Source organism: Lissotriton vulgaris, chromosome 6 (genome assembly GCF_964263255.1).
Source record: "Lissotriton vulgaris chromosome 6, aLisVul1.2, whole genome shotgun sequence".
NCBI lineage: Eukaryota > Metazoa > Chordata > Amphibia > Caudata > Salamandridae > Lissotriton > Lissotriton vulgaris.
The window spans coordinates 372,251,800-372,274,284 of record NC_141694.1 but is presented as its reverse complement, the minus strand read 5'-3'; the positions used below and the strand labels follow the sequence as shown (position 1 = coordinate 372,274,284).

General features: G+C 43.5%; 1 protein-coding gene across 1 annotated transcript in view; it reads left to right on the top strand.

The window, feature by feature from the left end:
• The window catches only part of SNTG2 (syntrophin gamma 2), a 1,272,125-nt gene that overhangs the window by 508,310 nt on the left and 741,330 nt on the right, over positions 1 to 22,485 (top strand). The window contains exon 7 of the mRNA XM_086925639.1: positions 19,071 to 19,158. Coding sequence (XP_086781765.1) covers positions 19,071 to 19,158 — 88 coding nt within the window. The remainder of the gene's footprint in view (positions 1 to 19,070; positions 19,159 to 22,485) is intronic.

Genomic DNA, 22,485 nt, shown 5'->3' with positions numbered 1-22,485 from the left:
TGGCCGTTCGATTACTCTGTAATGTTCCCAGAACCTCTCCCACCTCTGCCTCTCTGCGCAGCCTTCACTGGCTCCGCATTGAAAACCATTCTAAATTCAAGTCCCTTTGTTTCATGCATCGCATTAAGTCAGGCATTGCCCCTCTCTACTTAAGAACTCTGGTTCATCAATACTGTCCCCCCCGTACTCTCCGTTCGTCAACCCAAGAAATATATCAGGTCCCTCGCATCAGGAGAGCCAGAATGGGCGGTCGCTCATTCGCTTACTTGGCCCCTTCCTTGTGGAATGCATTACCTCTCTCTCTACGTTCTGAACCCTGCTATCTTAGGTTCCGTAGAGATCTTAAGACCTCTAGACCCTTTAGATCCTTTAAAGACCTTTTCTGCAATTAACTGTCCTCTCTTTTTTTGGTAAGCGCCGAGAAACCTCCGGGTAGCTGCGCGCTGTATAAAATTAAATATAATAATAATAATAATAATAATAATAATAATAATAATAATAATAATTAGAAAATAAATAATTATTTTGTCCCTAACAAAAATAAACTATCCTGCAAGACCCAACCCACCCCCCTCTCTAACCCCAACCAATGTCCATTGAATCAAAAGTCCAAAAACCCAAACGCCCAACTCCCACTCCTCGAAAAGTCTTTAAATAAGGGTCAAGTGACAGTCTCTCTCCATGATCTACTTCGGCCGGTGGTGTCATGTGGCCAGGTGGTTGCGGAGCTCTCGACAGAGGGCCTTGAGCAGGGCTTTCTGCCTCGACAGTTGGGTCACCTGCTGCTCAAGGCAGGCCACTCTCAGGTACAAACGGTACATCCTTGCCTTGCAGGCACTGTGGGGGGCAGCTCTTGTTGTCGCTGCTCGGCGGCGGCAAGTTGATGCCAGACCACGGCGCTGTACCGCTGGAGGATTGTGTTGACCGTATGACCCAGGGGCAGCGAAGGAGGATGCAGCTGTTGTCGATGCCGACTGCTATTCCGCCACCTCCTGGGCCACTAGCCGCCGATATTCAGTGATAATTGCCTCCAGCTTCAGGCTCCTGGCCCGGATAGCCAACTCCTTCCGAGATAGCTTAGAAGAAGGAGTATCTAAATGAAGACAATGAAAAACACTGTAACCAGGTCTAATACTCTTTAAGATTAACACAAAATAATTCAACAGAAAGTTGTGTCACAGTAGCACTAGCAACTTGCAAGCACAGTACATGACATTTGTGTGGCATCAATCTATCGATTCTCCAACTTCGTCGGCCTCTGCTCTAACATTAGTGGGAGTTTCAGGAATTCCACTAGCACTATATGAACTCACTACATTAGACTCAGACAGTACACCAGTCTTCTTCTCTCTTGTTTAGCAAAATTAGTACGTAAACTTGTGGAAGTCAGCATAATGCCAGCGCAGTCGGCTTGCACCCAAGAAAAACAGACGCAAGCCATGATGACTCAGACTTTCGTTACTATTACCAATCCAGTACATGCAGGTGGTGAAGCTCTTATTTTTCTATTACTGGTCGCACTGGACATACTCTGTTACAAGGGCTACTGCTCAATTAATTTAACTTTCACCCTGCCCTGCCCCTGACTACTACAAAAGGAAAAAGAAGAAGATAAATAATATGATCATCTATCCCTTCACAGGATATTTCTTACATATGGGATGACTTTAGGTGCTTTGTTTTTGATTGAGTGAACACCGATAGGCCGCACATGAAAGACAGAGTTGTAAAAAAATTATTAACAGAGGTAGTGAATTGTCCCCGTAATCGCCAGATAAATGCTGTGCTTGCAAACTACTGTTACTAGTCATGGTAGTATTCTGGAAAATGACAACTTCTTTCCTCGGCTTTGCTACTCTGGCACAGACGTGCGGTGTTACATGCTCTTCAAAGTAACACTCTTCATCCAGTGACCATCTACTCTGTCTACATACACCTATGCTATCTGGTATACACCCGTTACAACGCATCTTTTACTCCGCACTACCATTACAACGCGACTTTTACTCCGCATACCATTACAACGCATTGCGCTGGGGGGCGCTCTAGGATAGGGAATAAGTATAATTTACTATCCAACACCTTCCCTAGGGTCCATGGGGACTGGAGTTAGAATAGTAAATTATACTTACCACTATCCAGCACCCCAAAGCGCTATGCGTTGTAATGGTATGCGTTGTAAAAGTCGCGTTGTAACGGTATGCGGAGTAAAAGTATGCGGAGTAACATGGTACATCCATGCTATCTATGAGGCAGATACCATCCAGGCATCCATTCATTCAAAGTAAATGTCAATCATTCTTCTTAATGTCTCAACTGGACAAACCCTACTTTTTCTCACCGAAAAACAACCTTTTTATTTTATTTTGTAAACCTCCAGCCATGCATCCGTGCTTGACTTGCATTTGAATTTGGACCAAAGGATATATTGCGCACACATACAGTTTCTGTTTCACCCACCCAGGCAGTCCTCTTTTGTTTCTCCTTCCACTCATCCTTGCTTCGGCCTTCAACTGGCCATGCATCAGATTCCCAGCCACCTCGGGTAGCATTCAAAAACACGTATCATTCTTTGCCAGTCATTAGTTTTAACTCGCTCGTCCTTCCTTACACCCTTCTTTCCCTTTTCGTTCATCCCATCCATCAAGTTCATCTCTGATCTGACTTGGCTTCTCGATAAAACTTTCGCAGCTGAGTTGAAGTCAAATTTAGAGGAGGCCATTGGTTACTCGTCAACTCCCGCCGCTAATGCTATTGCTAATGTGAAGTCAAGGGTGACTGTCTTCTACCTGGTTGACAAAAACTTAGGGGCATATTGCCAAGCAATAGCGATAATTATCGCTATTGCTTGGTTAGCATGAAAAAATTATCGCTGAGCTGCGGCGATTTTTATCGCAGATAAACATTGGTATTACCAAGGTTTATCGTAAATGCGATAAAAATCGGCCGCAATGCATGAATATCACTGAAAAGTCCGCGATATTCATGCATTAGCGAGCTAATGCTCTTAGCCATGTTATCCACCTCCCATTGGATAACATGGCTAAGAACTGCTCAGGGCAGGTGTTAGCTTTTGGAGATATTCGCGCTTAGCGCGAATATCTCCCATAGGTTGGTAATAGGATATAGCGATGTTAGCGACTGTTTCCAGTCGCTAACATCTTGGCACTCCCACTTTGCATGTCATTAGAGATAAATATCACTGACATGCAAAGTGGGGCCCTAGATGGTCGCTATCTCCTACTAGCTGTCGCTAACTGGTGTTAGCGACAGCTAGGTAATAGGGAGATAATTTTTTCTCCGCTTTCTTGGCTTTTAAAGCCAAAAAAGGCGAGATAAAGCCCCTTGATGAAATGCCCCTTGGTTCTAAATGTGTAAGTCTTCTTAACAGTAAAGTGTACTTGTACTATTCAACATATACACCCCTGCAGCGAGCCTACTCTGCAATCTCAATAAGTAAGGAATATAATAGCTCACCAATGCCCGCCACTACAGTTGCATCCCCCACAGCAGTCCCTGCTGGCTCCGCATCCGCCCCTGGAGTGACCGCCTCTGCGCTGGCCCCGCTGGTGGTGGGCTGTGCCGATGGTGTTACGCCTAGAAAATAAATGTAATATTTTTAGATGCCATATACACCACTCCCTATTTTGTCTAGGAATGAAAAAATATGTTACTAGTACTACATAAACAAATTTAATAATTTGTGACTCTCTAGTCTAAAGTAAACATTTCCCTTTCTTCAGGGAAGGGTGTTTTTTATTTATGCTTAGCCATAACATGTGATGCTACACTTTTTGGCACAATTGGTGAATGCTTGCTTTTTAACACGCACCATTTTTCTCAAAACAGACAGAAGCTTCCCTTCTATGAACAAGAGCAAGGTCATATGAATGTTAGTTGGAGTCGTCATCATCACCACTAGGGCCAGATGTAGGTAGCCCTTTACTGGTCGGTAATTGCCGAAAATCGGTATTTTCGGCCGTTACCGACCGGTATTGAGCAATCGGGATGTAGGTGACCGAAAATCGGCTAAATCAGTAAATTTACCGAATTGGAAAATTTACCGATTCAGAACATTTACCGATTCAGTAAATTTACTGATTCGGTAAAATACCGAATCGGTAATTAAAAAGTGGTAAAATTGAAGATTGAGATGTAGGTAAGCTCTTAAATACTGAATTTGCTTCAAATTTGGTATTTAAGAGTCGGTATTTACCATGGATTCAAATCAGGTGGTAACCAGGTGCAGCCTATAAAAATGGACCCAAAATGCAATTCTGTTAGCACAATGGCGGCATTTTATGTCATTGCAAGACGGCTATGGCTACAGGAGGAAGGAGAGAGGGAATGGCAGAGACAGGAGCAGGTCTACAGGCAGAGGGTTACCTTGTTCATACTCACAGAGGCAGAGATACTGCAGAGGTACAGGTTGGCCCCAGGCACCATTTTGGAGCTCATCAGGGACCTCCAACCACTGTTGCAGCACACTCCCCCAAGGGCACATGCTATTCCACCCCATGTGCAGGTGCTGTGCAGCCTCCACCTGCTTGCGTCTGAGAGCTACCAGAGCATGGTTGCTGCGGTGGGTGGGGTGACCCAGAGCAGCCTCTCAAGGTTTTTCCACAAATTCCTTGACGCCATGTTACAGAGGATGGACCATTACATATCTTTTCCTGCTACCCATGCTGAACTGGTCCAAACAAAATCTGACATTTACCAGATGGCTCGATTTCCAAATATAATTGGCTGCATAGATGGCACGCACATTTCCATTTGTCCTCCTGCTGCCACAGAATATATCTACAGATATAGGAAGTCCACCCACACCATCAATATGCAGGTGATTTGCAATGCAAAGTGCGCCATCACTGACATTGTGGCTAAATTCCCAGGGAGTACCCACGACTCCTATATTTTTCAAAAAAGCGGTATCTATGCACGGCTGACTGCAGGGGAATTTGGTGAAGGATACCTCCTAGGTAAGACACAGTGTCTGACCCCCATAATACCTATTGCAGTAAGAAGTACATGTATGCATGTGAGTATTGTATTCACTTTTCCTTTTAGGAGACAGTGCATAAGCCCTCCGCTCATTTATACTCACCCCCTACCTCAACCCCTCAACAACCAGCTAAAGCAGGTATAACCGGGCCCACAAAAGCACACGGAATGTGGTCTAATGGACCTTTGGCATAGATTCAGATGCTTGCACAAGAGTGGAGGAGCAAGGCAGTATACCCCAATCACCTGCTGTAAGATTATTGCTGCCTGTGCCATGTTGCACAACCTTGCAGTGAAGAAGGGTACTGAGGTGGAGTTGTCAGACTACGAGGATCATGACGACGACATTGCTGTGCCTGAAACACAACCTGCTGGAGTGTCAACACCAAGTGATGGCAGATACGGACGTGAGGAGATTACACACAACTATTTCTGAGTGAGTAATGAGACACAGACAGGTTGTGAATGAGAAGAACTTCATTTAATGTTGCCACAACGTTCATGCACTGAAGTGCAACAACACAAACTAAATAAACGTGGGGACTGTATGTCCCGGGTTTCCTCACCCACACCAGCAATGTCACTTGCGCCCGCGCCTCCCTGAGCCACTGGGATGTTGGTCGCTGCCTTCCGCATGGCCTGCAGCCTCAGCTGGGCGCCTGCTACTCCTACGTGGCTCAACTACAGTGCTTGCCAAGCTGCTGTGGCTACTGCTGTCGTCAGCCTCTGCCACATTTAGGGCAGGATTTAGTGCAGTGTGATATATAATCATAGCCTCAAGGGCACTAGTGATCCTGGCCATGCCCCCTGGTGACCTCTGCCGTGTTCTGTGTGAGGCTCTCCTGCATATTAATGCCTCTACGGCATAGCTGGGATGTGGCAGTGGCCAGACGATTCATGGCCCTATTGTGAACAGGGGCATCCCTGCGCCTTGTGTGCTCCAGGCTGTCCAGTTTTGAGCAGAGCTGGGTGATAGAGTTGCTCATTTGCTGCATTCCTGCTGCAATGTCTGCATTTGTTTTTGCTACCTCCTTATTAGTTTCTACAATGTCTCTGATGCCCTTCCCCATGTCTCCTATTTGTTCATTTAGGACTCTAAATTGGCGGTGGCAGGCCTGTATGGATTTTCCCTGCATCCGTTGTATGCGCACCATGCTCCCCTCCAGCCCACGGAACACAGTGCCATCTCCAGGTCCACCCGCACTGCTGGGTCTGCGTTGACGTCTGTGCGAGGTGATTGACTCATTGGTGGACTGCAGTGCAGCAGGACTCACATGTAGAGTGGCTTGAGCTTCACCCTCAGCTGCCTCCATTACTGGCAGTGGGGCCACGACTCTCCTTCTGGCTGGTGAGGTTGCAGGTGCAGACAGGGACAGTGATGGGGAGGTGTCTGGTGAGAAAACCAATGGAGGGGATTGTGAAAGGTGTGGGGAGTGCGGAAACTCGGAGGTCTGTACTGTCTCATCTTCATTGGAGATGGCAGTTGTGTCTTCTTTCTCCTGCGAGGCTTGTACATGGCTTGGCCCTGCCTCCTCACTCTCCTCCCTCGCTGGTGCGGTCCCTTCTGTTGCTGTGGCTCGACTGCCTGATGTTGCCCCTAGGTATAAATAAGTGTATGTCAACTGAGTGCTGCTGTGTCACAGTCACTACAATAAATGCTTTGCACATTTAACTTTCATTTATCTGAATTACTTTCAGTGCCTTGCTGATGTCTGTCCACTTACACATGGTCCTACATTAGCTGACTACATTTCCCATAATGCATTGCTCCTGTATAGTGCTAGCAGTACTGGACTGGGGTTGGCCTGTACACAAAGGCTAAAGGGAAGCAGGTTGGTATGGGGTGTCATGCTGCACATGCGTCCTACCTTTTCTTGAAGCTCTGGCTGAGCTGTCCACATCTCCAAGTCCGACAACACTGTCTGGCTCGATGGTTGAGGCCACCAACTCCTCCAGGTCAGTCAGGGGGGGCGCTGGGTTCCTGCCTCCACCGGTGACACCAGCCTGCTTATGTATTTCTGACATCTTCTTTTTTGTGAGGCTCCTGATGTCATAAAAGCGTTTCTGCTGGTCCTCAATGTTTCTGCTTGGGACTCCCACTGCATTGACCTTTTCTCCAATTGCAAGCCACATTTTCCTTTTTGCAGACTCTGGTACAGTGAGGGAGTGCCTGCTAAATAGTTGCTTGTGGACTCTCACAACTTCCTCCACCCGTATCTGCAGCTCCATGCTGCTGAACTTAATTTTTCTTTTCCTCTCTGACTTCCGGCTCTCACTGCTGCTTGCCATTTTTCTTGTTGTAAACTCCCAATAAAACTCTCCCTGCTGCTCTGTGGCTCTGCTCAGCTCTGACTGCCTTTCCAGAACCTTCTAATGAGTTGCAGCTGCCTGGGTAGCCACTTCCAGGTAGGGAGGGGGAGGGTGGTAGCACCTGATTGGCTGTTTTCATTACTTTCACTTTTGCTTGCTTTCCGATTCAGAATTTACTGATTCGGTATTTACCGATTCGGTATTTCTAATGCATTCCTATGGGCCTTTTGGCCCATAGGGATGAATGGGAATTACCGAATTGGTAATTACCGATTCGGTAAATACCGATTCGTTAAATTCCGAAAGTCTGATACTGATTTTTACCGAATCGGTAATAAATACCGATTTTTTCACTACATCTCATTTACCGATTCTTGAATACCGAATCGGTAAAATTTGGTATTTAAGAATCGGTAAATGACATTTACCTACATCTGGCCCGTAGTTCCAAGCAGGTGAGGGGTCTCCCACAATTACTGTGTAAATCAGCCACTGTAGAGTTTTTATGACTTCACCGTTTATCTTCTATGAAGTTTATTTTAATCAATGTTTTTAATGCACAATTTTATACAGAGTACACACAGAGCTAGTTGTTTTACTTTTAATAAAGCTTTAAAACTTAAATAGACTATGTGGTTTCTGGTCATGAGTAAGTGAGCGAAAGGGTTTGCAATTTGCAAGCATGAGTCTGTGACTCTGAGAGGTCGGGACTCTGATAGTCTTATGTTCTGCTTTGTATAATCATTGGTGATGATCGCTGCATTCGGGAGCTAAATAATAACTCTGACACACTAGCTAGTCAGTAAGGAGATTGGGTGTTCAACTTCTGTTATGACTGAGGTACGTGGAAAGTCTAACTGCGCCTATTATCACCAATGCCCTATTTCTTGTCCATTGTTCTCTATGTGCAGAATAGTCCCTGCAACAGTAGAAGTATGTCCTCCTATCCAATCAAAAAGTAAACTAGTATCTTATTCTTGGTGGCCATTGACATTTTATTGTTGGGAATTTTTCAAAGCATAAACACTTAGAAGACTTCAATAGACATCATGGACAACCCAGAGGACTGCACTCAGTGCCTAGAGCTATTGCTGAACAGGAGTTTTGTTTAACACCTTTTGCCAACTGTGCAAGCTTAGCTAGCTACACAGACAGACTAATATTAATCTAGTAGTAGCACAGAGAGTCATAGTAGAGGCAGGATAAGAATTTAAAAACAGTCTACAAGAAGATCAAAAACGATTTAGGAAAAAATAGAATTATGAAGAACGTTTGGAATAAATAGGTTCTGTAAAAGATAGGGAAGTATAATTAATAATATTAACAAGAAAACTTACTAGGGCCAGCAGAGGAGCCCTCGGCGGACCTATCCTGACCTTCCAGTTCCTGCTCCGCCGGCGCCGCTACCTCCTCCTCCTCTGTCCTCTTGTCCCTGGGGGGAGCAGATGTACAACGTGAAAGAAGACACAAACATGGATGACTGTTGTCAACCAAATCAAATATTTCAAAAAACAATTAAAATATTTCGGGAAAATAGACAACAATTGCAATACATTTATTGACCTATCTGATGTGGTCTACTAGGATATTGGTATTGCTGGATTCGCGGACCGTCTACTTGGAAAGTTATGTAACTCACTAAACCAACTACAAAAAGGTTCTACTAGGACTGGCAGGCAGCACTCCGCAGCTTGCGAAGTGACAGACACAGTCCGTCATGATTGCAGACCACTAAAATGTTTCCTACTAAATAGCCAGTCATAATATACTCAAACTATCAATCCACCCCCACTATCTCTTCTTAGTGGCAGGAGTACAAAGGAAGGACTGGACTTGAGTCTCTAGTGTCTAGCATTACGCAGTTCTGTAAAGTACACTCATACATAATCACCCAGGCCAAATGAGCACAAAATTGAAAACAAGTAAGCATAGTAGCACCGCCAGTGAGCAGCCGAGCACCTGCAATCACAGAAGCTTTTGAAACATAATTTACCTGCAATGTAATCTACAGCATGCTTGCTCTTCGGAAAAAACAAATATTTGCAATATCATAGCACAGAGCAGGAGAAAACAAAGTAGAGATTAAATAGCTACTAGTACTCACCAAGTCCAGGGATCTTCATGCCAAGCAGGTCGAGCAGGTCGTGTTCCCGGTCCAGGATGTTGGACCACCAGTGCGTTGCCTGGTCGTAGGTGCGCCTGACCCCAGACTCCCGATACATGGTCCGGCACACCTTCCCCCATAGCTGGCGACGCTCCCGGAGCCCGTAACTGGTACCGGGCTTGCCGCGACGGTCTTGGGGAGGTGGTGCTGGACAAAGAAAACCAGTGCGGCCACCTCCACCACGCTGAAGATCTCCCGGGCAGTTACTGCCTCCCCCTTAAGTGCACGCAAGGGAGTGCGGGACCCTACCCCTTAAGGTTTTTGCAGGCTCCCTTTGCCATGGTCCTGGATAGTGAAAGGAAAATAAAATAGGAAAGAATAGGGAAAGTAAGTAAAAGAAAAGAGAGTTTAAAAAAGTAGTTTTAAAGTAACCAAAAGTAGAAAAAAACACAAAATATAGGTGTACAAAAATAAAGAGATAGATAATGAGTAAAAAAGATTTTAAAAAAGTTCAAACAAACAAAGAAGTACAAAGATTAAAGGAGGATTGAAAAATCATGCCCCGAAACATAGCAATGAATGAAAAACAAGATGGCTGCGCCCATTGCGACCACGTGGGTAAGTTTCCGCGATATTTCCCCCGCGAGCACGCAAAAACGGACGCGAACACACAATTGCGCCCCGCACGTAGGAAATGCACAACACGAGCATGCAACTAGCGCCTGGAAACGGAAATACGTAACGCGAACACTGAAAACAAGATGGCCACGCCCATGTACGACCGCATGGGTAACTTCGCAGTAGCCGCGCTGAAAAAAAAAGTGAACACGCAAAAATTAAAAAATCCGCAAATTTTCACAAATGCGTGGTTTTTGCGTACCGAAAATTCGCACAAATGCGTGGATTTTGCGTACTGCAAATTCGCTTTTGCACGAATTTGCGTACCGCGAATTAGCAAATTTCACCCATACTTAGTAGAAACGTATCTGCTATTTACGATATTGGTGCTAGCGATCACATTTGTTTGCTTTGTCTTTTGATTGTTGCAGGAAATATGTTTCATACTAGACTAATGCTTGATCAATAAATACCTATTGAAGCTGTTCCAATCATCATTTTATGTGTATTCTGAGAAAAATAGTCATGAGTGACTGACCGAAAGATACTGTACTGTTTGCCACGATACCTGAGGAATCAGGGTTGTCATGTTCAGTGTTTGCCAGAAACTACCCAAACCACTGTAGAATACAGGGGGTGGAAGTTGCACTGTAGAGCTAGCTGGTCTAATGGCTGACTCCTGAATTCCTGTGGGGGTGTCCAGAGTCTCTCTGCACACCAAACCCTCAGTTTTGGTCATCCAAAACACAAAGTTTCTGAGGGTTCCGAGGAACTACACAACAGCACTGCAGGATCAGCAACAGAGTGGGGCCTTTGCTCCAGCAGGTGCCCTTAATGGTGAACTATTGTGAAGATACCCAATTGACAGATCACATACAGCATCTCTGAATCCCCAGATGCAAGTAAAGGTTTGTATTCCCAACATTGTCTCATTGGTCCTACTTTTGGCTGTGGTACAGCTATTTTTTTGAATGGGGTAAATGGCTGACATTTTACCCTGGGATTTCATCCTATTGCACATTTGGTCTCAGTCCCTACCAGACGGTTATCCCTCCCTGCCAAGGCTGTGGCTTTGGTCCCTGTTGGGTTGAGTTCCCTGTCATCAGTTGCTGGTGCCATGTGTTTGTCCAACTACCTGATCCCTGTTGTGGTGGTGAGGCATCTGCCAGACCTCCTTGCAGCTGAATGTAAGGTGCATTACGGTTTCCCTGTGCTTGATCTTGTGGATAAGTAGTTTGTGGTGGCTGGCCCAGCCTATCGATCTCTATTTGTGGCATGCTTTTAACAAACACCTGTCTACCAAGTGGCCCATCCTGTAGCAATAGTAACATTCCCTAGGGTCTGGTTGCTGTCAACCTCACTGGCGTTTGCTGCTATAGCTAGGTTGAAACACTTCTGGGGTTTTGCATTGGATCTCTCTTTAAGATGGTGCCCTTTGCATGCTGGAAGCCAATGCAGCCCCTCAGACTTTTTCAATTTGTGTTGGAATAATTTGGTAGTGTATCTCTTGACTTGCACCTGTTTTTCTTTATCATTCTGTAGTGCTATAGGCACTTGTGTGGTCTGACACCCTGTGACGATCTTTGACTACCATTATTTTAACTGACTTGGGTGTGTTATTTTACCTTAGCCTGAATGTACAATATGCTGCTTAGGCATTGCTTCTCTTAGGGGTTTCTTTCTTGTAATCTTGTAGTCTTTCAGTGGGAGCTGTCATGTAGTAGGACAGCCCTGCCAAGATCAGAGTGTGTTGGATGTGCATTTGAAAGCATAAGGGAGAGTGAGGTATGGAATGTACTTTTAGATCAGCGTTGTGAGCAGTGGTGCACAAATATTCTCTGTGTTGAACATTGAGAGATGGAATTAGGAAACTACTCCGACAAGCAGATTAAGCGAATATGAACAATGGTTGAAAGAGGAAAGAAATATATATATAACATGTTTATAGACCGACCGAACATTACAGGTTATAAAGCACCAGGCCCCTTAAAGTCATTTTTAACCGGTTGGTTGGTTTAAATTAGAAGATTTTCATCTATCGGCGCTAGCAGCAAATCCCCAATTATGAGTCAAGTGCGGTTTGTGATAATGACTTTTTATTATGATTTATTAGTGGAATACAAAAAAACATGTTTTAACCTTGGTCAAACCACCTTGTATTCAAAGATTTTATTATGTACCAATGATGTTTTTTTTTGTGTGACACCATGGTTTTATCGTGAAACATATTTTATGCAATTTTGTAATGATTTTAAATAATCACACAATAAACTATTACTTGCTATAAGAGAGATGAAGTGTGTGATGCTATAAGCAGTGATGCACACATGTGCATTGTGTTGTACATTGGTAGTATTATTAAGTTCGTACTATTCGCTTTTACATGGCCTCATGTCATACTGAATTCTGACTCTGTCTGGCTTGAGCTTTATCTGCGTGCACAGCCACGCTTGAAAGTTGTTTGAGTTAATCACGTTCAAGGATTGTTTTTGTGAGAGATTGTTTAATGTACCTTGAAAGGCTTTTGTGAGCTTCGTCAAGATAAAGGAAGGAACATGCAAGACTGTAGAGGGAACTTGGGAACTCCTTCCTGCCATGGAATGCTTGCTTGGAAGCTGGCCAGTCCTGGTAAGATTCCTTTGGCACAGGGAGAAGGTTTCTCGAATTGCTGGGATGCAAGCTCACCCGAGCACTGTTAGTCTGCTGTCCAAAAAGACAACTTAGCAGACTTTTGATATCGCCTATTGCTAGGTTTACTTCTGCAGTGTTAAAATATGAGATCCATTTCCTTGCTCCATCCAGCAATGCTGTAACTTTGTCCTTAGCCCTTCCTTATCTTTCACATAGATGGTCCCTGACATGCGCTTCTGTAGAAGTTGGTACATTTTTACATCGGGTAACTCTACTGGGTTCTACCTAGCATGGCATTCTAATCTTTTTAGGCATTCCTGCATGTAGGGGAAGTTCCACTTAGGATCTCCTGCTACATGTCGGATGCAGTCTTCTGCTATGGCCATGTCCTCTGTTTTGAAGGATCCCTCCTTCGGCCAAGGCCTATAATACCCATCTTTTCCCTTAGTCCAGTATACTAGCAGGTGGCTGTGCAAAGGTTTCGCTGTCATCTCCGGCCACTATCTCTCTTGGGGGTCAGTCTATATATTTGTGTGTTTCGGTAGAGCAGCATACATTCTTATCGCTGCTCCCCTCATGCACTCTCAAAGTTGCCATCTGTTTTTCCTATGTCTTGGTTAGGAGAGTACCAGGCTATCTTGTTCTCTTATTTCCCAGTCAGCCCCTCTCCTATGTTGATAATTAAGTGAGCATTGGATCCCAGCAAGAAGCTTTTCATCTAAGTCTACCTCTGACTCTTCCTCGGTCAGAAATCTATGACTACCCCACTTATCTCATATGGGGGGCATGCTGCTCTGTTTTATTGTTTTGCTTCCTGGGTTCAAGCTCATTCTGTCTCTCTCCTTAGCTTGTGTCTTTCTTCCCCATCTCATCAAGGTTGCCTCTTTACTCTGTATTATACTTTGCTCTATGCAGTTGGGCTTTGCCCTCACATTTGTTCTCTGTTGTTTCCTTGGCTACCTGAACAAACCTTTTAGCTCCGCCCTTGCCATTGCATCCCGGAGGACTGGGGCCCCCTTCCTTCTTCCCGCTATCTGAATCACTTTCTAGAACCAATGCAAAACTCCATGCCACTTGTTTGTATTAACCTAAACCAGTGGGAGTACGTGTTCTCCACAACACTGGGATTCCATGTGGTTGGGCATGATGGACAGGGGGGTTGAACTAATGAGAACCTTCGTACCGGACTAGAGTTGTGCTGGAATCGTAGTTCAGTAGGTGCCCGCCGTCTTCTTCAACTGGCGGATTGGAGTTTCCTAATGAGGGGATAGACAGCAAGATCACCTACAGTCCTGCATATGGGGGGAGGTGTTGATGCCTTGTTTGCTATCTGTAGTGCAGGACTGTCGATCCAGGCTTCCTCGAAGATGGCCCATAGTTCTAATAATCCTTCTTCCTTTTGCCTGTGTAGTTGGTTTGTATGTGTGTTCTCATGTTTTCAATTATGTAAGTGCAAACAGTGTTCCTCCTTTGGCAAGGGAAATTTATCTAACTCTGTGTCTATGTACTATTCTTTGCCAAACTTTGGTTGTGATCCAATCATGGGGAAAATATACAGTGGGGGTTACTGCTTCTAATTATGCAACTACAAGCTCAGCACTATCTACAGATCGATCAGCATTTCAACATGAACATTTCACAAACACAAATAACAATGCATATGAAGGGTTGCAACATGGAAAAAGTGCAATTTATCAATAAAAACAGTATCAGAGCAACATTGATTTTTGGCATCAAATATAGTTTCTATGAAATAGCAGCATCTTCCTATCAAATATTGGGTCATCAACAAAAGCACAATTTACAGTAATTAACAGCACCACAACATCACAGATATACCTTATATTAATCTCAACAATAAAAAAAATACTATGACCAGGGAAATCTCTGTACGGTACACAGCACTAAGTGAGCAATAGCTTGTCAATATTGGCTCCTGGACAAAGATAATAACTATAGTTTACAGCAAAAAAGGGAATAACTCGAGAACAACAGGACCCTTTTGGCCAAACATAAGGTACACATAATCTCTCAGGCCCAAATCTTTTCCATAAAATGTCTGAATCTCACTGTGCATCACACCCAGGAGCTAAGGGTACCATTTGTTTCATGCCGAGCAGTCCAAGCATGACGGCTTTGTCACGCCCAGTGGGAAAAGCGTACCATCTGTGTTATACCCAGAGGTCCAACCATACCGCCGGTGTCACGCCTAGCAGAAAAAGTAAACTATCTGTTATACACCCAGCAGTCCAAGAGACCCACACCTCTCACTTATTTCAGATACCAATAGTGTTGAGAAACTGGTGGCACTAAGAAAACCTTTTAGACTAAAAAACAAGATGGAGGTGTCAACCTTGACAATAAATATTCACTTTTCCTAATGTATTGACTATTGAAAAAAGGAGACTACCACGGCATCTCCTCCACATGCTACCATGCTACTACTCAGCTAGGACATATAAAATAGGTAATAGTTCAGATATCTATCCAAAGCTGTTCATTTAGGTTATCATTTTACAATTCTCCATAGTTTGCAATACGTCTCTGTGATGGATGCTTTAGGATGGACCTCCGTCTAGAGGATCCAGCAGAATTTCCACGCAATTGCGGTATCTGGTCACCTTCCTTATTTCATTAAGGTGAATCGGTCCTGAGGGGACCTGTTTCTGTGACTGCAGTCAAGTTTGAGGTACCAATCAGCTATTGGCTGGCTCCCCAAAACATTTCTTGAAGATGAGTAATATCGAAAAAACAAGAGGTGTTTGGTAAGTCTGTGCGGAGTTTGCGGAGTTACGCTCTGTGGAACTCTGCGAAGTGCAAACAAATCCCTCCTGCGCTTTGCAGGGGAACAGCCTTTATCACGAATCTTTAACAACGACGGTACTAAACAATTAATTTTAACAATGACCTTACCTGAACAACGACTCGATTAAACCACAGCTTACATGAACACCGACTACATGAACAATGAAATAAACTTACCAGGTACCATCTCAGTATTGGCTCATGGAGTCTCCTCTCCCACCCCTATATCCTGTTTTTTTCTTCAAAGTTCTGGTGTCTTGTTTCTGGCACCTATCTTGTTATCTTATTATCTTGTTGCTTGAAGGGAATGTGCACCCGGATTCCAGCTTGGATTTCTTTGCTGTGGGTTCTTTGTTTTAGCTACTTTTCAGATGGATTGCAGACGCGTCTAGTTTGGGGAACTTGTGGCTGCTTTTGATTTCTTTTTGTTTGCCTGTTATCTTAAAGCTTCCTGTCCCGGACATGTGCGCCGCATGCCTGGCATTCCAGCTGTGCTAGTGGGACCTGGAATAAGGGGAGGTCTCCCACAGCCTACACACAGGGCCCCTCTCCCCACAGTACATTCATATCTGGATGTACAGTGACAGCCGCCAAGCCCCCCGCAACACCGCCATTGAGTGCCAGGGGCGGATCTCAGCACTGGAATCTCCAAGGAAAGACGTGTGAGATGGTAAATAACACTTCTTTCTATCCCCCTGAAAGAATTTGAGATTGAATCTATCGCGGAAGCGTTTTAGAAGAAAATACCAAATGTAGTCTCCCTAATCTCACAATGTCTCTACAACCATATTCATCGTTTTACTACCCTTTAAGTTTAGAACTCTGCATTTGTTTTTAAGCGTTTTTGTTTCTTTTACGAACCATCCCCAGAGGCCAATCATTTTCTTTCCAATGGATTAGACTTTTCAATCGTAAGTTTTCATTGAGTGAGTACATTTTTAATAATAAAAAGCAACTTGTGCACACTACATGCATTTGCCTATCTACCCAAAGAGTGTTTTTTCATTGTTGGCTGGAGGACTACTGCAAACTTACTGAACTGTTTTGTGTTACTTTCCTCCACCAGGGCTGTGATTTCTATCCAGAGTGATCCGTAATTGGGTCACCAGTGCCCTCTTAGCCGGATCCTACTGGTTTGCCGTGGGCCTGTGATAGTCCTCATGCTCATGTCAACAATTTCGCACCACTTTTTGCTGGCTGGAATCGGCCTCTATAACTCCAGCAATTGTATCTCTTGTTTTCTGTTATTATATTGTTTCTAAGTGTGTATTACTGTAATTTTGTAGTTTGTCTAGTATTGAAAACAAAAGAAAAACTAATGTATTCTTTCTTTTTCTGGATGTTTCAAATATGCGTTTTTTAAAGCACTGAGTGGTATTATTAGGTAATGAGCTAATTGTATATTTTTTGTGGTCCTGGAAGTCTTTGTTAGGAAGGTAGTGGTTTAGCTTTGTTCATAGTTCAGCATTCGTGGTTTAGGAATTCGTGGTTTAGGAATTTGTTGTTAAGGAAGTAGTGGTTTAATCATAGAACCGCTTCGCAGACCTCAGCGAGCAGCGGAGTGCATTATATAAATGCAGTTCATGGTGATTTTCAGTGACAGGTGCTTGTCCGCACTGTGCAATCATTGGAAATTGCACAATGCACAGCGCAAGCGGGCACTGCTTCCTTTCATCTGCTCGAGTAGATTTTTATTCGAGTGGCAGCTTTCTCAACGCAAACGGACGTTTTTTCAACGCGAGCGGTTGCGACGATACACGACCACTCGCACTGAGAAATTTTACCGCCCGCATTGAGAAATCTCACCAGGAGGTTGATTTTCCATTCTTGCGCTCACAAACTTGATGTTGTCGAGCGCGAATGAGGGAAAATCTCGCAGGGAGGTTCAATTATAAAGTGAAGACTGTCGGTATTTGAGTAGCAGTACTTTAGGAGTGGGGTCCTGGTGTCATGATAGTTCCTGTCAATACCTTTTACAGTTTGGTGCAAGGCTCCATCAACATGACAGAGCCTTGCACAAATGTTTTTTTATTTTTAATTTTCAAAAAGAAAATCCCAAAGCAGGATTTTCTTTTTTTTTAATTAAAATAAAAATGCTCCCCTTGCCATGGGAGTCCTCGCTCATTGCGAGCGAAGCATTTAGCAGTTTTCACTGCCCAGTATTGCCAGGATTTTCCTGGCAGTGACAGGCAGGACAAACTCGCTCCTCTTTCAGCCTATCTAAATCAGGTGGGTGCCATCTCTAATGACTCTTTCTCCACTGGGCATACACTCTCCACTGTCTATCTTCTGCATATAAATAAGACGAGGCACAATTATCTTTGCATTACTCTGTCACCATTGTAACAGAGCATGACAAGCCCAAGATATAAATCTAATCCTAAGGCCGAAGGTAGAAATCTTGACTAGGTGAAGTTGCCAAAAGTATCCAGCTGGTGAGAGGACTTCCTTGTGCATAAAATTCAAATGTTCCTGCTTGGATATGTTTCTGCCAACACCCATGGCTTCACTAGGACCTCAATGCTTATCTGATGATGTGGATCCCTCCTCAGATAAACCGTGCTGTCTTGCCCAGCTGAAGGATTTTGACTTCCATTTTTCAGACTAAAGAAAGTTTATATTTTAATGGACGGCACTCTGTTCTATTAATGAAGTAGATTGCTCTGCCCCCCTGGTGAAGGGATCACCCGCAGAGTTTATAAATGACCGCCAGGCTGGTGGAATATCATAATGCACGGAAAGGGACTGCCTTAATGGAGGATCCTGTCAGAGCTCTTCGCTGTCTGGTGCAGGGCTCCATTAACATTACAGAGCTTTGCACCAAATGGTTGACTTTTTGATTTTCAAAAGAAAATCCAGAAACATAATTGTTTTTTTGAAAAGAAAAGGAAAATGACCCCCTTCACATTGAGAGTCATCTCCTATGGTGAGGGGAGCATTATTCCTTTTTTACTGTTCCTCAATGCTAGGATTTACCTGGTGGTGACGGAAAGCTTACAAAATGGCTATATGTCTGCTCATGCTAATTTGGTGGGCTAACATCTAGCCATTGTTCCGATGGCCCTTACTCCATTGGTTCGTGGGAGAGGTTTGGCGATGGCACTGACAGAGTAGTCACCATAATAGCCAAAGCTGTTGTCCACCCACATATAAATCGGGTGGGTGGGCCATTATCTTGGCAGTAAGCATACTATTCTGTCCCCTACAAACATAACCTCTGTCAATGTTTGAAATAAGTTGCAATAAGCTAAAAGTATATCTGAAATAAGATCATCTAAAATAGTCTACTGATAACTAACACAATCAACATTCTTTACAACAACATTTAAAAAAGACATTACATTTTGCATACCTGCAATATTCTGCATCACGATATTCTAGTAACAATACTTGTGTCTCATGATTTTTTTAGAGACAATGTTAATGTTGTTCCATTTATTTTGATTAGTGTGGACTGTTATTTTTTAATGCTGCTTGTATTTTAATGCTGCACCTAACCTTAAATAACACCATTGTTTTGGGTATTGACAAATATATATTTTTGTAAATTATATTTGAATGCATTTCAATGTAAAGTTTGTGTGGTCTTTTACATTGGCAGGTGCATTTAATGCGCAATGCAGGTGATGAAGTTACACTTACTGTTCAGTATCTTCGAGAAGCTCCATCATTTCTGAAGCTCCCTTTAGGTAAGAACATCCTGGAAGCAATTCCATTAGCAATTGTTGTGTTTAATCCACATGAAAGAGTATAAATAAAATGAACAAATCAATTCTCAAAAATGGTCAACTAAAGGCAGTGAATGCCTTTTATACATTTTACAAGAAAATGAACCTACAAAATAAAAAAAGAACAACAGTCCTCCTAACAGTAGGATTTGCTTGGTTTCAGCTCAGAAAAATATGAGTGTGAAAAAGCTCCAACGAATTTTTTTTTGGGGGGGGGGGGACATGATTTCACCTGCAGATATAGTTTTGTCAAGTTGACTGAATGGTAGTATTGTAGTTTACCATGATCACACAATTTTGTTAGTGATAATATATTTCACATGCACCTGTTTATATGGCTTTAGTTATATATTGCAACTCTTGATATGGGGATATTTTGAGACAAAATAGCTTTCAGGGAAGTGGAGCTAGAAATTAATTAGTGAAAAAGAAATGTAGGCAAAAATAAATTTTTAATCAGCAAACATCATCATATGTAAACCTGGGGGCCCATTATGATGTCGGGCGGATTGCGGGGGCAATCCACCCGACAACCACACTCGTTTTCCCCCCACCATATTAGTATGGCGGGGGGACCTCGGCGGACGAAAACACCGTCCGCCGCTTTTCCGCCCGGATCGCCTTGTGGCCGGGGCGGAAAGGAATAATATGGTGGCGGTGTCTATCAGACACCGCCTCCCATATTATGATGGGCGTCTGTAGGAGCCTTTCTGCAGTGGCGATGCCGCAACGCAAAGGCATGCAGTCTTCACTCTGGGGGCCCCCTGAACGCCCCGAGAGTGAAACAGAGGTGAGGAAGCACACCCGTTCATTAGCATAAACAAAGCGGCAGGCACCGTGCGGTGCCTGCCGCTTTGTTTATGCAAATGCATCAATGCATTTTTAGCATTGTGGCGGGTGGTGCAGAGAGCACTGCCCGCAACAATGCTAAAAATGCAGGATGTGCCCGCCACTGTGGCGGGCACATCCTAATACCCCCCACGGGACCCCCTGCCCTCATGGCGGGCGGTCCCAAATTCCGACAGGATTTCAGGCGGACAAAGTCTGCTCGTCATCCTAAAGAGCACCCTGGTGTGCAATATAATCATAAAACAGACAAAAGTGTACTTTAATGTAGCTAGCTTTTTACTGCAGAATATTTTTGTGAATCTGAGAATTTTACAATTGTTTGTCATAATCTCTATACCTCATTGATTTATTTGTTTATCACAATGCGAGGGTTTTGGACAAATAAAATGAAATAATGTGTCATCCTCTTATACAGGATAAAAATTGCAGGTGTGATGAATACATACATATTATGGTGCTCTATGAAGCAATTGTGATATCAGACATTAGCAAGCAAACATATGCTTTCATACATATGTATTTACATTTAAAACATTGAGGCTTATTCACAGCACCTAAACTACTCTTCTAGAGAAGTGTGGCTCAATGATTAGAGTAGCAGACCCTGATGCAGAGGTCTAACCCGGGACCAGGGTTCAATTCCCTGCCTCGGCGGGTCTTGGGCTCAAAATTCCACGGACCTGATAATTCTCGCCTCGGTGCCTATTCCAATCATGGAGTCCCACTCTGAAACTCTGAGCAATAGCTTGCTTAATCTCCACAACGGCCCTCACAACGCTAAGGATGCCTGGCCTCCACCTTGGGGGTGCCCAGGAGTGGATGCCTCACAGGAGAAGCCAGGATGGGTTCCACAGCGGTATTCCTACAAGTGCCTTGAGACCCTTGCGGGTGAGTAGTGCGATATACAAGTATCAATTTACAACTTCTATGGCTGAATATCTTCACTGGTCCTATGTATTTTGTGTGAAGATCTCTACACTGATGGCGGTGACCTCCACAAAGATGCAGAAAATTATTATTAGCAATTTTACTCTTTTAAGTTCGGTTATAGTAGTTTCCAATTCCTCATTTCAGAATCCTAAATCTACATCTAGGTGTAAATCTACATCTACAAAGGTGTCGGTGCTGGCCTACACACAAAGAGATGTACACTTACAAACTTGCCTATTTGAGTAGGGCCTAATATTTATAGGAATGCTTGTCAAATTTGATGGATTCCAATGTTGAAGAGATGAGATTAAAAAGCTGTTTTAAGTATTTGTAGGGAAGGGATGTGCCTGTCACGAGTCTGCAGGGTATTCCAGCTCATGCAGCGGAACCTGCCAAGTGTGAAGAAGCCTGATGGAGCACTAGATGCTTTTAATACCTGCGGAGGTAAACATGAGCACAATGTGCTAGCTGAAGATTAAAATGAGATGGAGTCAGTGAAATAAGAGCATGAGGGAGATATCATGCACTTATTTGTTTGTCAAGATCAGAAGCTTTGTCTCTACTCTTAGAAGTTGGAGAACTGGCTAACTATTGTTAGCATACACTATATAAAAAATGTCATATAGGAAAGTGTTTTTATTTTGTGAATGAAAATGATATACTTTAAAGCATACAAGAAGCCTATTGCAATGAAGCAGTACACTCAAACATCTCCATCACCAAAATTCATGCTGAACTGTTAGAATCTTGTGAATATATGGGCATGTCACTCAGATCCGATGACAACCAAAATTATAAATTTCACACTCTTTACCACCCCCCAGGCACAAAGACCAAATTCATAGTAGACCTAATAGATATCATTACCACCAACTCCAACCTACAATCGAATGATATCTTCCTAGGAGACTTTAATATCCATTGGGAAGATCAGACAGATAGTCAAACTAACATCCTTAAAAAATTCTTGGTAGAACAATCGCTAGTCCAAGGATGTAGTCTCCCCACCCACTCTAAAGGATCCACCTTAGATTGGATTCTAGCTAGAGAGAAAACGATAGAGAACATTGTAATCACACCATGCGACTGGTCTGATCACCATATTATTACTTTCGAAATTCCCTTCAAGAAAACCAAAGCGTCCTCACAAGACACTAAAACAAAAAAATGGATGAGAGGCACACGAGGAACCAATATGGAAATGATAGCAGCACGCTGTTCATTAGATTTACAAGTACCCACTAACATGGTTGACGTCAATGACCTCACCCTGCACTATAACAAGACAATGTCTAATATTCTCGAGGACATAGCACCTCTAAAACTGAAAGGGTCACCGACAAAATCAAAAATCCATGGTTCAACGATGCCCTTAATGAAGAAAGAAGATCAATGAGACTAAAAGAACGCAAGTGGCGACAACATCCTTCCTCACCCCACTTAACCCTTCTAAGACAATCGAGGAAGACTTACAACAAAAGCATTATTAAATCAAAAGAAGACTTTTTT